This window comes from Callospermophilus lateralis, chromosome 6 (genome assembly GCF_048772815.1).
Source record: "Callospermophilus lateralis isolate mCalLat2 chromosome 6, mCalLat2.hap1, whole genome shotgun sequence".
NCBI lineage: Eukaryota > Metazoa > Chordata > Mammalia > Rodentia > Sciuridae > Callospermophilus > Callospermophilus lateralis.
The window spans coordinates 117646333-117664429 of NC_135310.1; the positions used below are offsets into that span (position 1 = coordinate 117646333).

Below are 18097 nucleotides of genomic sequence, written 5' to 3' on the forward strand. Positions count from 1 at the left end.
TCCGGCAGAGTGAGCCTGCCCTTGGGGAGAGGCCCCTGAAGGGACAGTGTGGAGCAGGCATGGTGGCCAAGTTCTCCAGGGGCTGGTTTCTCACAGGCATCTGGGGACATCACTAAGAATCTGCTCCAGGACTGAGGAGTGACTGGTGAGCACAGCCTGGGACCTCCCCTGGCATCAGGGTTTGCCATGTGACGGCTCCAGGCTGCTGCTGCTGCGTGTGTTTCTTTCAGGTGGCCTTTGACTCTCCTGCCTCAGGGTTGGGGACAGGGGTGGTAGGGTTGACTAGGGGTCAAGTTGCCTGACAGTCACTAGGTGGCTTTGGGGGTGGTGACGCAGGGTAAGGCCTTCTTGTAGACTTGCTGCTCTGCCATTGTTGTGGGCCCGTCCCTGGGCTCAGTCTGCCCTGGTCAGTGGGAAGGTGGGGGGGTCCCCGGGCCTCGTCAGCTCTGGCACTGGGAGCTGGCTGTCAGGGAGCCATGCCGCATAGGCCACAGGACTCTCGGCCCCTGTGGCTCCTTCCCACAGGGCCCCCAGGGGACTGGGGACACCCTCAGCACTGTCCCCGGAGCCTGAGGAAGCTGCGTACTGATCCCCTGGCTCCTGGGCATCTGGCTGAGAGCTGCCCCTGGGAGCATCCTTCTGGCCCTTGCAGTCTGGCCTGCCAGGGGAGCCCTCTGGAGAGGAGCAGGTGCCGGGAGCCCTGGTGTGAGCTGAGAAGGCCCCGGGACACGAGCCGGGCATCCATGGTCCTCCAGACTGAGGGACAGGCTCCGAGAGGTTGGACGGTTCCCAGTCAGAGACCGAGTTTCGCTGGCTGTGTCGCTCCCTGAGGGTATCAGATCACTGTAGAATGAGGGACACCAGGTGTGTAGGGCATAGCCTGCTCTGTCTCCGCAGCCTGTGTCCACATCTGGAAGATGGGACAGTCCCCACCCAGTCCCCACCTCGCAGGGCAGCCTGAGAATTAGGAGCTAATATTTAAAAACTCTTATCCTAACCCATCCCTGGGATCTGGGAGTAGGGGCTGCTATCTCAGAAGGCAGGGCAGGCGGGCTCGGCACCTTCAGAGACCTCTCTGTCCCCATCTGTCATCTTACTGCAAGGACTTCCAGTCTGGTTGCTAGGGCCACGTGCTAGGGCCCTGTCCCAACGAGCCTGTGTCTCCTGGGAGGTGTCATTGATGAATTCATCAGTACCTAGGAGGATGCAGTGAACTGGCTGGGGGTGGGGGCTGGGCAGCTGTGTTCTGATTGCTTGGATTGATTGATTGATTGATTGGTTGATTTAGAGAGACAGAGAAGTTATGAAAGGAGAGTTTTTAGAAAGGGCTTGTGCATGGTGCTCTTTGGGTCATGGCCCTTAAGAGATCTGCTCACCCCAGGAAGGTGGGGCCGCCCAGCACCTGGTTCTGAGTGAAGGTTGATCAAGGTTGGCTGAAGGAGCCATCTCCTCCGGTTTGTCTAAGACGAGGCCAGAGGGCGGCCTCCTCCCCTCCAACCCGCTAACTGCTCCTCTCTCCTCCTCTTTCAGGAACCTCTTGGACAAAGACATGTTTTCCAAGTCTGACCCACGTAAGTCCTGCTCTGACAGTAATAAGGGTAACAATGACAGCGGCCACCTATGCCTAATGACAGCAGCCAGCGCTGGCCCTTATGGAGCATTAAGCATGTGCCAGGCACTGCTCCCAGTGTAACAGGGCTAGTCAGTGTTTCCTTGACAGTGTCCAGAGAACTGGGGACCCTGCTCAGCCCCCACGCTTGTGAAGCCTCAGCACAACAGAGCAATTGGGAGGGGCGGCAATTGGCTGGCCTTAGGGTGTCTGGAGCCAGAAGGTCCCTATCCCAGGGGAACCCGTGCATTTTGGGGCTCCAGTTTGCTGGGATCTGGTGGGACAAGCACTGATTTTGGAGAGCAGGTTCTGGTGCCGAGCACTGCTGCCCATGGATGTGACCTTGGATCAGGTCTTCGGGCACCTCTGAGACTCAGTGTTCCCATCATTAGAGAGGGGCTGAGGATGATCACCGGCCTCATGGGACCGATGGTGCAAGTGGGTTATCTCCACCAGGCCTCTGTCCTGCTCATCTCTGACCCTTGCTGTGGCCTGGGAAGGAATGGCTCCTGACCCTCTCCCAAACAGTGCCCCTCCAGACACAGCTGTGGTCCAGGCTTGGAGGCCAGGCATGCAGACCACTCACCAGGACGTCCCTCCCCGGCCCAGGCCCACCCGAGCAGTCCTACTGGAGCCTCTGAGCACCCGACCAGCCAGGGCCCTCCCCGTCTGGGTCCCCTTGGCCTGGGTGCTAACCCGCTGTCCTTCTCTCTCCTGCAGTGTGCGTCATGTATACTCAAGGGATGGAGAACAAGCAGTGGCGAGAGGTAGGTGCAGACCTTTCCCAGCCTGGAAGCTCCAGCGTGGCCCCGACTGCCCTCTCTGTGCTCTGTGACTCTGGAGAGGTCCCCCTGACGTGTCTACCTGCAGCACCAAAGCCCCGTGCAGGCCAGCCACGCCAGCTGGGCTGCTCTTGTCCCTGCCGTTAGAGAGTGAGGCTGAAGGTGGCCCAGGCAGCTCTTGTCCTGTGTGCCCCAGTCTGAGGAGGACAGAGGGAGTCCCAGCACATTGTGATGTCGTTGGTGGCCCGGGGAACATGGCCCTGGATCTTGTGCCCAGCAGCTTCCCTCCCTGTGCTTCTGACTAATGGGAGCTGGCTTCAGTGAGTGCGTCCAGGCCCAGAACCCTCTGCGACTCCTGCTCCCAGGATCCCCCTCCTCAGCTTGGCTTCTGAGCGCTCACAGGACACATTTTTGCAGCCTTTGCTCATTTCCCTCGTCCAGACCTATGGCTCCCCGTGCCTTGCTCCTCCTCACAGGGCTGTGAACAGAGGGCAGACTTGGAGAGCCACCTCCTAGGTGCTGAGGGTGTTGCTAAAACAGAGTCAAATTCTGTCCCTCTGTGCCCAGGGTTGTGCATGGCTCCTGTCTGACAAAGCTACAGTTCCTCTGCTGGCTCAGCCACCTGACTTCCTCTCCCTGGCTGACCTGCCTCAGGGCCTGGCCCTCCAGCCTCCACTCTGTGGCAGCCAGCCAGGCCGCCTCCTGCCCCAGGGCCTTTTCACTTGCCGTTGTCTTTCCTGAATGGCCTTTTCCCACAGGTCCCTGTGGCCCCTCCAGCTTCCCTGAGGTCTGGACTCCCTGTTGCCCTCTGGGGGCCTTCCCTGGCCCCCAGTCTAACACAGCAAGCTCCCCACACCTGCTTCCCCTCCTGCTTTTTCCTCTCCTATCACTGTTCTCGTCCCCAGTGCTCTGGTTAGGTGTTTGTTTTGCCATGTGCTGGCCCCACAAGGATAGGGACTTCATTGGCTTCATCTGCAGCTTCATTTTGAGGACCTAGCACAGTGCCCTGCACACAGCAGGTGCTTTGTAGATGGCTCTTAAGGAAATGAATGGATTGGGGGAGAGAGTGGGTGTTCCCAGCTCCCAGGACATGGCAGTGGTCCTCTCCCCCCGCTTTACCTCATTTGCCCCCCACAAGCGACAAGCTCTCGCGGGAGATTGTTCTCAGGAAAGGATGGGGGTGGAGATGGGGGGTCCTGGAAGCCCAGGGCTCCTGTTTGACTAATGAAAAGTACTGCCCTCCTTTCTCTCAGAGGAGAGGCCCTGGCCAGCAAGCTCAGGTCCAGCCTGGGAGGTGAGCTGGCTTCCTGGCTTTCCCAGTGACTGGAGACTGAGCTTGCTCCTTCTGGTGATCAGAACAGGCACAAGAACGTCTAGAAGGGCTTTGCAGAGGTGAGCCCCACCTCCTCACGCACACCAGGAGGGAGGCCCCTGGGCTCTGGTGGAGAGGCTGCTTCGGCCTCCACCGAGAGAGGGAAGGCGCCCCAGGACCTAAGGAGGCAGTGGTGGCTGTGAAGAGCAGGTGTGGCTCAGTCCCCAGGCTCAGGAGGGCTCCTGAGAGCTGCAGGGAATGTCCTGAGGACTCCCCAGTGAGGGGGAACTCACAGGACAAGTGGGGTTCCTGACTTATGTGGCAGGGAAGAATTTCAGCCCTTGTGAGTAAAGGCAGAGGTTTACTTAGGAAAGTAAGGAGGACAAGGTGGACCGTCTTGAGAGCCGTGCTTTCGGGGTTCCTGGCCCTTCTTTTAAAGGGAACTTGCTGAGGGTGGGTATGGGAAGGCGTGCGGGATGACATCAGTCTGGTGACCTCAAGGTGGTGTACGTATGGTGGCCTGGCAATGCTCAGGATTCTTAGGCTACGTGGCCTCCATTTTCTGATCAGTAGATAACACTGGAAAGTCCCCTAAATTGTAAGTTTCTCAAAATATCGACTCTCTCTTTGCTTAATCTGTTTGCTGGGGGTTAATTCACACTGATGAAGGTAATTGTCATAAGTAAGTGAATTTGTGGTCAACTTCAAGATTTACAGATTTCTCAAAAACTTAGAGTGACAGGCCTAGTACCTGGGAGGGTACATGGAGATGCAGGTTATGTTTCCCTGTCCTTCCTCTAGGTCTCCTTTCTACCTGTGGGTGTTTTGTTTTGTTTTTGGTACTGGGATGGAACCCAGGGGCACTTAACCACTGAGCCACATCCTCAGCCCTTTTTGATATTTTATTTAGAGACAGGGTCTCACTGAGTTGCTTAGGGCCTCTCTAAATTTCTGAATCTGGTTTGAACTTGTAATCCTCCTGCCTCAGCCTCCCAAACTGCTGGGATTACAGGCATGTGCCACCGTGCCGGGCTCCATCTGTTTTTTATCTCTTCTACCCTCCCTCACAGGGACAGGACAGTAGTGTACAAAATGACCCACACCCAGGGCTATGGATGGGGAGCCCTCCCAGATGACATGAGAATAGCCAGCAAAGCTGTGGTAACTCAGGTTTTATTACCAACTTCCCCTCCTGGCTGGTGGCCTGGCTGGAACATCACCTGCCCTGCTCTACCCCACACCCTGCCTTGGCAGGAGCAAGTATCTGACAGGGTGAATTTTATCTAGAAAACGTGGGAAATATTTCCACAGGGGCCAGGCTGAAGTTACTTTTTCACCCTGGCCAAGACTCTGAGCCCATTGAAGCATAAACCAGATTGCTGGGGAAACGGTTAGCCTTCTTAAGTGAACTAATTATTTCTGAGGCCTTTTGGCCGAGCTTCTGAAAAACAGGAATGTGCTAATGTCTTGCTGATTCATTAAGGAAAGTCTGGAAGGGCCTCTTCAGCGGGGCTCGGTGTGGCGGACCGTTAATTACATTCTGTAATTGAAACTTGTCTCCTTTTGGTTCAGGGTCCCCAATTGTCCCAATCCCATTACTACCCACAGGGAGGGTGGGTGGCCCCGGGGATGAGAAACACCTGTGCTTTGCTCCTGGCTTCATCCGTTCCTGAAAGTGGGACCTGGAGCAATTTGTGGAACTTCTCTGTGCCTCGGTTTCCACACATAAGATGGGGTACACCTGCGGCAAGGGGGAACCAGATGCTGGAGGTAGTGCCCGGTGTGTGATCTGCGCTCCATAAAAACCATTCACTGCAGAATGTCAGCCAGAGGGTCTGGGGCCTTGTCCCTCTCTCCTCTCAATATTGACCACAGAAAGCATCTGCCAGGTGCCAGGACCTGGGGAGAGAGGGAGCTGGGTGGGAAGAGCAGAGCTTCACGGAAGCAGGAGTGGGAACCAGGAGGTTTTCTGGCCCTCGGGGGAGATGCGCGTGAGTGATCTATCAGAACGGCAGAGGATGTATGGATGGAAAGAAAAGGGGGTTTAGGGGTGGCAGAGCGACAGCCAGAATGCTAAAGCGTTTTGACAGTTCAGTGGATGTTTTAAATGGCATTTGAATCTGAACACAAATGTTTGGCTCAGGGACTAATGATGCAGAACAAGGACAGTGGGGTTGGAAGGACTTCCCCTGGACAGCTCAGCCCCCTGGTCCTCCTGAGGGCAGGACTAGCTTCAGGGTAGAGAGTCAGGATGCTGGACCCCAGGGCTGTCACAGCGGGCACCTGGGTTTCAGCAGAGCACCTGGATTTCAGCAAGGCCAGGCCACGGAGCACAAAAGCACTTAGCAAAACAGTGGCATCTGCAAAGACACAGAGAGCGACCATTATGCGCAAGTCAGCCCAGGTACCTTGTCACTGGGGTTGTAATAAAGGAGTGAGTGGGTGTGTTCGTCAGCGTTCCAAAACTATAAAGAAACACTGGAGATAATGAATTTGTAGAGAGAACAGGTTTATTTTTTGGCTCCAGTTTTAGAGGTTCTGTCCGTGGTCAATTGACTGTTGCTTGAGCCCCTGATAAGAGCACATGGCAGAGAAAAACCAGCCACATGGCACACAAAGAGGAAAAAGAAGTCCCACAGTCCCCTCCAAGGACATACTTCTAGTAACCAAAGAATCTCCCTCTGGCCTACACCTCCCCAGTAGCACCACCCCGAGGACCAAGCCTTCAACCCATGGACCTTTGGGGTCAGTCTAGATCTAAACTACAGGAGTGGGGTCCAAGGAAGCCCTGGAGGGGTAGTGGATCACAGGGTGGCAATAGTGGGCAGTGGCCTCTGGACAGGGCGGGGGTCCTCATGGGACCTCATTTTCTTCCAGCCTCTGATCTCTGGCCAGTGTCCCCCACCTTGGTGGCACCTCACTAGAAGACCTCTGGCCACCACTGTGATCTACCCTACCAGCCTCCCCTGAACGCAGCAGTGTGGAGAAAGGCTGGGGGGCACAGTCCTCCTGCAGGTGAGCCCTGGAAAGGCAGGTGAGCGTAGCTGGCCTGCAGTGGGCGAGGCCCCCAGAAGAGATGGGAGGAGCCCGCTGGAGATGGCCCTCCAGTCAGGCTGAGGGCAGCTGGAGTCCCAGGCCAGGCTGTCAGAGCAGGGGGAGTCCCTGGGGCTCAAGGAGGCTGACCCCACTTAGGGGAGGTGGCCAGGATCTGTGCTGAGCCTCGGGGGCACCCCTCGGGCACAGGCACCAAGTGGTTTCTGGGAAACATCCTGGAGTGGGAGGGGCGCTCTTCCTTGTCCGGTTCTCTGTGGGAACTGCGGAGGAAAGAGTCAAGAAGGGAGAATTTAAAGAAAACTCCAGAGTCATCAGTGTAACGGCCCCTGGACAGGCTGCCCTTGCCAGTCAACGGGCCAGTTCCCGCCACTCCACTTTAGGAGCAGATCAGCTCTCTGATCTTGGCCGAGATAATCCTCCTGTGACCCGGGAGTCAAGTACAGGTACGGTTCTCCCGGCTGGGAACAGACCCCAGATTTGCACGAGGCTGCAGATGAGCTGACCTTGGGGTGTGGACGCGGCTCTGTGGCCCCTGGCTGCCGGCTTTCAGCTGATTTTAACCATTTGGGTCATTTTTATGCCTTCTGAGAAAGCTCCATCTTCCCAGCACCTAAATCTGTCACCACATTTTATGAGAATTGACTCAAGATGTAATTTTAGCCCAGGAAATCGAGCACTATTTGCATCAACCCCTGCCAGGGCCTTAGGCATGTCCTGGGGAAGGCAGAGTGGCCGGACAGGAAGAGGGTCCAAGGAACACTCACTCGGAAGAGGGACATAAGAGGGAGCCCCTGTAGGTTCTCCATGTGACAGTGGGGTGGTGACCCCTGCCCCTCCTTCGCCAGGTGGCTGTCCTGGCTGAGGACCCCTTGGGAAGGAGGGGATGGGAATCATGGAATCTTGGGTGTCCGGCTGATGGCTGCACACTGCCTGCAGTGCCTGTGGCGCCCACTGACACATCCACCGTCCCTGCCAGAGCAGTGAGTGTACCTGTCTAACCCCGGGGCTGGGGATGCAGCTCAGTTGGTTGAGCACTCCCTGCACGAGGCCCTGGGCTCAATCCCCAGCACCACAAAAACAAAACACAGTTGAGCTTCAGCTGGGAGCGATGCTTCACTTGGAAGGCACTTCCTCCTGTCAGTCTGTCACAGGCCTTTGGTGGGAAGTCCAATATCAAGGCATCGGTCGATGCGTGAGTGATGAGTTCTGCTCCTCACATGGTAGGAAGGACAATGGGTTCCCTTGGGCCTCTTGTAAGAGAACCAGTCCCATTCACTAGAGCGCCACCCACGCCATGTTATTTTTAGGAAACGGAGGGTTTTTCTTTGTTAGTTTTTTGTGTGTGTGATGTTGGGGATTGAACCCAGGGCCTTGTGCTTGTGAGGCAAGCACTCTACCAACTGACCTATACTCCCCAGCCAGAAACTGAGGTTCTTTATATCATTGTCTCCTGTCTCTCTACCAACCTGGGCATTCTGCCTGGAGCACGTGTCTGTCAATGTTCTTTCCAGAGTGTGTGTCCTGCACGGTCCCCTTCTCTAGCCCAGAGCATCTTGGGCTGGCTCCCTCCTCACCAGAAGTGAGCTACACAGTCGCGATTCTCCCTTCTGGGGGCTGTGCATTCATTCCGTGTGTCTGTTTCTAAGCATTACAGGTGCTCTTCAACTTACAACAGGATCACACCCCATTGTACATAGAAAATATTGTAAAATGAAAATGCTTTGGCCAGGCGCGGTGGCACATGCCTGTAATCCCAGCAGCTCAGGAGGCTGAGGTAGGAGGATTGCAAGTTCAAAGCCAGCCTCAGCCATTTAGTGAGGCCCTAAGCAACTTAGTAAGACCCTGTCTCAAAAAATAAAAAGGGTTGGGGATGTGGCTCAGTGGTTAAGCACCCCTGGGTTCTGTCCCTGGTACCAAGGGGGTGGGTGGGAATGCTTTCAATACACCTTATCTACGGAACATCTGGCTTAGCAACACAGTACAATGTGGCATCTCCTTTGTTCATCCTGTCAATCATCTGGCTGACTGGGAGCTGTGGCTGCTGCCTCTTCCCCTACCCAGGAGAGTCTTCTGCCAGGTAGCACTAGCTCAGGAAAAGATCGAAATCCAAAATGTGAAGTGGATTTCTCCTGAATGCCTCTCATTTCTGCACCATCATAAAGTAGGAAAATTGTAAATCAAACTGTCACCCAAAAAGTGTATAAAGGAGAAGGGGACCGCAACTCAGCCCTGGCAGTTCGTTCTTGAGTTATACCACAGAAAGGAATTTCAGAATGTGTCAAAAGAGACACAAAGAGCCGAGTGCGATGGTGCATTCCTATAATCCCAGCGACTCGGGAGGCTGAAACAGGAAGATGGCAAGTTCAAAGCCAGCCTCAGCAAAAGCGAGGTGCTAGCAACTCAGCAAGACCCTGTCTCTAAATAAAATACAAAATAGGGCTGGGGGTGTGGCTCAGTGGCCAAGTGCCCCTGAGTTCAATCCCTGATACCTCCCACTCCCCCCCCCAAAAAAAAAGAGACACAAGATTTATTTAGGAAGCAATGAGATTTACTTTTTTTTTTTTTTTTTGTCATGCTAGGGAAGGAACCCAGGGCCTAAGCATGTGCTAGGCAAGCACACGCCTACTGAGCCACATCCCCAGCCCTGAGCAAGGAAATTTATTCAGGAAAGCAGACAATAGGGAAGAGTACACACTCCAGGGAGAAGGCGAGCTGGCACTTGACAAGAGACACTATTGGGGGTCTTGGCCTTTTTTTCCTCCAATATTTTTAGTTGTAGATGGACACAATACTTTTTTTTCCCTGCTTTAATAAAGAACTGTTTTCTTCTTCTTAAAAAAATTCATTTTAATTTGTTATATATGACAGTAGAATGCATATCAAATCATAGTACACATAAAGAGCACAACTTTCCATGTCTCTGGTTGAGTCACACCATTTGAGTTCTTCATACATGGTACTTAGGTAATGATATCCATCTCATTCCACCGGCGGTCCTACCCCCTGGACACAATACCTTTAATTTTATTTATTTATCTTTACGTGGTGCCGGTTCCTTACATGTGCCAAGCAAGTGCTCACCACCGAGCTACAGCCCAGCCCTTGGTCTTTCTTCTAAAGGAAACTGTAACTAGTGGACATGAGAAGCCCATGGGTGACCGCAGCCTGTGAGCTCAGTTCTAACCCTGGAGCACAGGGCGCTCAGGGTGGTCTGTTCTCTTGAGGATGTCTAGCTGACGTCCCCCACCCAGTAATGTTCTGAGTGTATCCAAGTCACCAGCCTCTAACGGTATGTGTCCCTTGGCTTCACCTAAAGAAAATATGTGTCGGGGCTAGGGATGTGGCTCAAGTGGTAGCACGCTTGCCTAGCATGCGTGAGGCACTAGGTTCGATTCTCAACACCACATAAAAATTATAAAGATATGTGTCCACTTACAAGTAAAAAATAAATATTAAAAAAAAAAAAAAGAATATATATGGTGCCAGATGAGGTAACGCAGGCCTGGAATTCCAGCAGGTCGGGAGACTGAGGCAGGGGGATCACAGGTTTGAGGCCAGCCTGGACAATTCGATGGGACCCTCAAAGACTACTTAGGGAGATCCTGTCTCAAAATAAATAATAAAAAGGGCTGGCGATACGGCTCAGCTGTCGAGCACCTCTGGGTTCAATCCCTGGTCCCACCTGGAAAGAAAAGAAAGAAGTTGCATAAGCTACCAACTCAGCAGGCATCAGCCAGACTCTGAGATTCCTGGTCTTTTCAGAACTTACGTCTAGAGGAAAACAGGCCCTGGGGAGTCAGAGTGAGGTGCTCACGGAGCGCTTAGGTTTACACTTCTAATGCCTTTATCCTTTCCTGTCTTTTTCCTATTCTATTTCTTCTACCTCAAAATGGTTGAGTCAGGGGCCGTGTCTCCATCTTGTATTCCTCTGACCGTTTTGGTGACTCTGGTTTCCTTCTCCTGTGACTTGCTGTCCACATGGGTCCCCCAGCTCAGACCAGGAGGGAGGTTCTGCACCTTGACGTCTTTTGTCGCCGTTTAGGGAGATCACGTGGGGTTACAGTTGTGCGGGGGGCACCTGGGCTCTGCCCGCTGGTTCTGGGTCAGCTGTGGCCATCCAGACTGGGAGGTGAGCGGGATGGAGACTTTCCCCAGGGGGTTTTGCTTGTTTGCTTGCAGAGCTGGGGGAACCCTCACCTGTGCTGGGCAAGCACTGTGCCCCGCGGCTGCGTCCCAGCCGCTTTTCCCTGTTAGCGTCAGTTCTCTAGCTGTCCTTTGCGGTAAGCTGGTTGGCCACCGGGGTTCTACATACCTTTGCTATGATCCATCCCATACGTCTCCACGTGTCTTAAGAACATCAGAAACGACAGCCAAATGCCTTGTCAGATGAGACCCTGAACTTGACATCCAAAGCCCTGGGTTCCCATCTCAGCTCTGGGGTTTACTAATGGGTAAAACCTGGGTGAGGTATTTACCTTCTCTAAGATTCAGTTTCCTCATCTGTAAAATGGGGTTAGGCCTTCTTGGGAGTTAGTAACTAAGGTAATGCTTTTGAAAATGCCTGGAAATGTCAATTGCCATGTGCTATTGGTGACACAACCCTGATGACACAAGTGGAGTCCTGCATAGTGCCAACCATAAGTCTGTGGTGGGGAGGGTGTTCCAAATGAGGGAACAGAAAGTGCAAAGGCCCTGGGGTAGGAACAAACTCACTGTATTTGAAGAACAAAAAGAAAGTAGTGTAGTGGAGAGGTGGGAATGAGGAAGTCAGTGGGTCACAGAAGTTCACAGGGACAGATCCTGGGTGAGGTTGCATAGGAGCCATGGGAAGAGTTTGAACATGGACCTAAGTGTGATAGGAAGCTGTTCAAGGGTTTTGAACACGGGATTGATCCTACCTAGTTTATCGTTCTGGCTTCTCTGAGCAGAGTGGACTACAGAGGAAACAGCAGAAGCAGGAAGACCAATGGCAGTTTTGTGGAGGTCCTGGAATGAGATCATGGTGGGCAAGGACATAGAGCTCTGGGTTCGTCCAACACCAAGAGTTTGAAGCTGAAATGAGGTGACCTTCTGCCTGCCAGGCCACCAGCCTAATTGGGCATCCTTGGTGATCAACACAAGACCTGGCCCCAGTCATGCCACATAATCTTGTTTTCTTTATTTTTGTTCCAGGGATTGAACCCAGGGGTGCTGAACCACTGAGCCACATCCCCAGCCCTCCCCCTCCTTTTTAAAAAAATCTTTACTTTTGAGACAGGGTCTCACTGAGTTGCTTAGGGCCTTGCTAAGTTGTTGAGGTTGGCCTTGAACCTGCGATCCTCCGGCCTCGGCCTCCCACTGTGCACCACCACACCTGGCATGCTACCTAAGCCTCAGTGAAACAATAAACGGACCATGGACCATCGCACAAAGCGGGGGACAGGCCTGAGAGTCGGACTCCAAGGCACCCTTGGGGTTGGCTTTCTGGACTCTCTCCTTTTTGCAGTGTCTGCAAAGAGACGTCCCCTGTGAGCTGTGGGTCCCTTAGGAAGCCTCTGATCTCATCCTACGACTGGATTTTCAGAGCTTTGACCCCTTGTCTTCAGGAGCAGGCAGCCCAGGACCAAGGTTTTGCTTGGAGGACGAGATGGACACCCACAGCCTTAGGATCAGGGTGTTAAGTCTTTTGGGCACAGTGAGACACGTCACGGATGTCCCTTCACATCCTCTCTCTGCCTTAACCTCTCTGGAGCCTCAGTTTCTTCCCTGGGTATAACGCTGGCTCACCCACGGACTCCCTTAGCACAGGCCCAACTGGGCTCCATACTTGGGAATGTTGTTAGCACTGTACAGGGCCATCAGACAGAGCCGCCAAGAGGCTCTGGCCCCTTTCCTGCCCTTAAGTGAAAGGGTGACTGACACCGGACTCCACTGTACACATCCACATCGGCCACGCCCCCGTTTTCTTCCTTGGCCCTAACCACACTGCGGATGAGGGGCAAGTGGCGTGCAGCAGTCCTTGCTTCACCTAGGAAATCCGCTAGAGAGTGGCAGAGCCAGGGAGCGAATGTGGTCTTGAGTCCCGAGCCCCGCCCAGGCCACTGCTTGCCAAAGTGGGCTTTCCTGTCCCCTTGAGAACCTACGTGCGGCCCCTGCCTCCTCTTCCCACCGGGACCTGAGGTGTCCATTATTTCTGTGCAGTACATGAGATGGGAGCTCAGGGTTCCATTTGAAGAAGGAAGTTTGCTTTTCTGGGGCCCCGAGGTTCTAGGCCAGGTCCCTTGGTGTCTGATAAGTCTCTGTTCCCTTTGGTATCAGTGTCCAGGTGCAGTCACAGAGTGGTGGGGCTGCTGAGAGTTGGCTCCAAAGTCAGGTTCAGCACAGGAGCCACCCTTGGGGGTGGGGAGTGATCTTGGGATTCAATGAGCTACTTCATCTGAAGAGCCTGGCACACAGAAAAGGCTCCACCAGAAGCCCTGGGTGAGGAAGCAGAGGTTACCTGGAGGAAGGAAGAGCTGACGGTGGTGGATGTTTAGATCTCCAGTTGCCATTTGGTAGGAGTCATAGATATCTTGGGGTGAGCTGGAGGCTGTATGGTCCCTGAGGCCCTTACAGGGGGCTCAGCTGCTTTCAGGATAGGACTTGCTCAGGCCCCTCCCGCTCCTCATGGTCGGGGGCCAGGCAGGGTGGAGTGATTTTTTTTTGGCGGGGGATACCAGGGATTGAACTCAGGGACACTCAACCACTGAGCCCCATCCCCAGCCCTATTTTGTATTTTATTTAGAGACTGGGGCTCACTGAGTTGTTGCTTAGGGCCTCGCTAAGTTGCTGAGGCTGGCTTTGAACTGCAATCTTCCTGCCTCAGGCTCAGAGTAGCTGGGATAACAGGCGTGGCCACTGCGCCTGGCCATGGTAGAGTGTTTTGCTGGCAGCTTGGCAGCCAAGCTCATTGGCAGAAGGGCTATTCCCCTAGGAGCTGGGACCGTTTAACAAATGATCTGCGACAATAGCTAATTAGGAGCAAAGCTTTTGGGCAGGAAGTCTTTCATTATAAGCTTGGTCAAGTTTCATAGGCTGCTGCTGGAACTTGGGGCTAGACTGGCCTTCTGTGTCCAGGTCTGAGAACCCGGTAGGCCTTTGGAACCTGGGTGTTCTCATTCACTTAGCACCCCTCCCCACATCTTTCCTCACTAGAGAAATGAATCTTGCAGAAAGTGGCCTGGGAGGTAACCAGGCCCTAGAAACAGAGTGCCCCAGGATATCACCTCTCGCTGTGGGGCTGAGGCAGACCTCTTCCTCCTATGGGCCTGGTTTTCCTAGCTGTAGGAGGAGGGTGTGGCCCCAGAATTCTGGACTCCTGTGAAAGAAACTGGAGACCTTTCCAGACCAAGATGATGACGCGAAACCAGACCCTGAGCCCTCCCCACCCCCCAGATCTCAGGCCAATCTCCTCCCCAGTTACTAGGCTCCTGCCTGCTCCCAGTTCCCAGGGCCGACCTTGGAAAGCACATCCCTTTCCTGTTTCTGTTGGAGACACAGATAACGCTGGCCTCTAATTTTAATCCCGGTGAACATGACTCATGAGGGCCGGGGCTGGGCTCTGCAGCCAGGCTTTAGAATCCCAGTGAAGGAGCCGTCAATAATGTGTGGAAATTAATGGGGGAACTTGGGCTGGGGAAGAGCGAGCAGCCTGGGAGGTAGGGCCGTCTGTCAGCTCTGGCCTCCTTCCGTCCCAGCCAGCACAGCCACCAGGGGCTTGGCAGCTGGGGGATGGCTCAGCAGTTCCCTCCAGCTGTAATTTGTAAAAAGGCAAGAGCTGCCTAAATCGGGGGCCATTAAGATGGCTCAGGCTTGCCGAGAGCCACCTACTCATTAGTGAGGCAGGGGGCCCAGGCGAGCACCGCAGGACACTGCGCCTGTCACTCCTGGGAGCCTTGGTCCTCCCTCCCCCATCTGCAGGGCCCTTGTGGCCTCCTGGAGCTCCGTTCCTTATCTGTAAGGTGGGGTGACGGCATTGTCATCTCCACGGGTCACTGAGGGGATTACATGAGATCATGGATGTGTAGAAGTATTTTGAAGATGAGAAGAAGTCACGATACAAAGCGGAAGGAGGGGGAGGACTTGGTGAAAGAAAGAAACCTGAGGGAGGGGGCGGTGACAGGATTCTGGAGAACTAGGGCGCTGCTTGGGCTGGGAGCCCCTCCGACCTGGGCTTCTGTCACGCCTGTTTCCCAGTTAGCCATGTGACCTTCAGGGGAACCCTCCCTCCACCCGCCCTCCCTGCCTCTTACTTCTCACTGGGTAAGAGAGAATTTGGATCCTTCCAGCTCCAGATCTGGCTCAGTGGTAAAGCACCCCTGGGTTCATGCCCCAGCACCAAAATAAATAAATAAATAGAAATTTAGAAAGGGCCAGGAATCAGCTCAGTGGTAGAGTGCTTGCCTGGCATGCACAAGCCCTGGGTCCCATTCCCAGTACTGAAATCCAAACAAACAAAATAAAACCAGAGTGGAATCACTAATTCACAGAGCACATTGGATGTCCCACATGCTGTCCTCTGCGAATAGCATATAAATAAAATCATTTAAGCCTCAACAACCAACCCTACAATGTATGGCTAAATTTTTATTCCCACTAACAGAAGGGGAAACTGAGGCACAGATAGGTGAAGGGACTTGGCTGAAGTCACACAACCCGTGAGGAAGTCCCCACACTGTGAAGGACTTCACTTTACTACTTCCTGTGGGAGACCCTCAGATCTGCCTTCAAAGCCAGACTCGGTGTTTTTTTAGCTTTTTGAAGTCTTGCTTTCTCTTTGAGAAACTGATCAAAAACTTCTCTTCCCGGAAAATGCAAGCATGCACTGACCCTGCATTCAGTTTCAGTGTGCCACAAACCTGCCTAAAGCCCAGGTTTAGAGCCTCGCGCCCCGACTCTCATTGCAGTTGTCCTTCCCTGCCTGGTCCTCACGCCGGCCCTGTGTGCCTGGGGCCAGGAGGGCCATTCTCTTGCAATGAAGGAGGCTGGTTGGCCCCTGGGCCCTGGTCCCTGAACATCTCCTCTCAGGCCCTTAGGTGGGACAGCAGTGCTGAGACCCTGCATCCCAGAGGCCTGTCGCGGGACCTTGGTTTCGTGGCTGCGTCAGTGGGAACCCTGCACTTTCGTGGTGACATGAATATTATATGGTAGATCTGAGCGGAAGGGGCAGGAGGTGGCCCTTGGTTTATGTTGGGGTGAGTTGGAAACTGTGTGTGTTTTTGTGTTCATGAGAGAGGAGACCTGTCAGAGTTGCGGCAAGAAAGAGGGTTCTCAGATGGCTTAGCTGGGGGGACTTTAAGGAAGCGATTACATTCAAAGGCATGCGTGAGGCTGGGGACCACAAGGTCAGTGCAGCACCTGGGATCTAGCAATGGCAGGACAGGGACAATGGCTAGCAGGGACAGTGGAGGAGGTGGTGCTGCTCTCATGGGTGGGAGGGAGGGGCTGCCCATGAACCACTGTGCTGGGCCAGCAGGAGTGGGGAGCAACCCCTCAGTCTCCTCCCAACTCCCATGTGCCAGTACCCCCAGTGGCCAAGCCCACTGGAGGTCACCGAGCAGGCGCAGCAGGGCAGTGCTGCTCAAGAGAGACCAGAACCCTCCGCGTGGAGCAGGGCAAAGTGGGGACCAGGCCGGGTGGGGTACCACAGCCACTGCCTCACCTGGGTCTGATCACTCGCCCTGCGACCCCTCCCTGGCAGAGGCCCGGTCATGACAGAGGCCTCCTGGACTTGGAGGGGGGTGTGGGGCAGACCTTGCCTGCCTGGCCTGGATTGTCCTGTCAGCCCTGCTCCTGTCCTAAGGGCAGCACATCCTGACACCGCCCACCTGCCCCCATAAATTCCAGCTCTTTGGTGGAGCCGAGCCCCAGGGAGCCACTTAATTCAATTCTCCAAGGAAGTGTAAAGTCAGCCTCCTTTTGCAGGGTCTCACTGCAAGGGCTGATGTGATGAAGGCTGCTCCCCTGGTATTCAGGGGCTTAGTCAGAGGCCGTGGGAGCCCCTGGGAGCCCGTCAGAAGCTTTCCCGCTGGGTTTTGTTGCAGATGACAAGAAGCAGGACTTTCAGAGAGTAAACGCCCTCCTTTCCTGGCCTCCCTCTCACTGTGTTGTATCCTTGCTGGAGTCAGGGAGGCCCCCCTCCCCCTTTCCACACCGCAGCCCACCTGGGCCACACAGCTGCCACCTTCCCTGACCATTCCCTAGGGTCAGCACCAGGGGAGCAGGCAGAGCTCCCGGCTTCCCTCAGCCTCGGCCCATCAGAACTCCTGGGCTTACCTGGTGTCTGGAAGCCTGCACCCCCCACTGTGAGCCATGTGAACCCCACACCCCATCCTCAGATCCGGGAGCTAAAACAGGGGTTATTCTGAATGGACCAGAGTGATGGGCAGGCCTTCAGGGAGCTGGGAGGGCGAGCTGGGCTGGCTGGGCTCCAGCTCCTGGTGGTGAGAAGCAGGCCCCCTGCCTTCTTCCCAAGCAGGATTTGGCACCCAGCAGTTAGATTGCATGTCTCCCTGTGGTCCCACCGCTGGGTGCTAATACCTCATCTCTCCAAGTCCCTTTCGGCTTGAAAACTATAATTCTATGTGGAACAAGATATACAGCCAAATTGATTTTTTTTTTTTCTTAACATCAGTTCAGTTGTGTTCTTGCCATCATTAATAGGTCCTGACAGGGACCTGGAGGCTTCTTGGATTTTTAAAATCCAAGTTTCAGCATTTTTTCCCCCTTTGTTATTAGTCCAAGTAATGAAGGCCATAAAACACCTTCAGCCAGTCCCTGGGTGGTGGACTGAGCAGTTGTTTGTGATGTGCATAAGTTAATTACCTCTGAGTCCAAGCCCTGCCCACCCTGGCTCCCCCCTGCCTGCTCTAGGAGCTGTTCCGGGGGGCCTCCCCGACCCCTCCCCTCCTGTTTCCAGGGGAACTCCATTTTCTTCTCAGGCAGAGATCAATCTCCAGGGAATTCCCCTCTGCTGAAGCTTCAAGTGCCATTTAAAAAGCCACTTCCCTCCATCGTCATCTTCTCTAATGGGTGTTTTCCTTGAAGTCCGTGCTGGGCTGGGCTGGGGGCTGCAGAGGGCGTGTGGTCTCAATCCTAGCAGGCGGAGGTCTCCTGCAGGGGGAGGAGGAGGAGGAAGTGCCTTGAGGAGGGGGCAGGGCTGTTCCTTAAGGGAAGATTCTCTGAAACCTGAGTATTTACCTAGAACTTTCCGCAGGAAAGCCATTAGAAGAATTTTTCCTTTTGTTTGAAGACTATTGGAAGGAGGTATGAAGAATCAGAGGCTGGCAGAGTGGCCTGTATTCCCAGCGATTTGGGAGATTG

General features: G+C 54.2%; 1 protein-coding gene across 2 annotated transcripts in view; it reads left to right on the forward strand.

The window, feature by feature from the left end:
• Cpne5 (copine 5) overlaps nt 1-18097 on the forward strand; it is an 85467-nt gene that overhangs the window by 12569 nt on the left and 54801 nt on the right. For both annotated transcript variants that reach the window (XM_076858789.1, XM_076858790.1), the window contains exons 2-3: nt 1531-1571; nt 2330-2376. In XM_076858789.1, coding sequence (XP_076714904.1) covers nt 1531-1571; nt 2330-2376 — 88 coding nt within the window. The remainder of the gene's footprint in view (nt 1-1530; nt 1572-2329; nt 2377-18097) is intronic.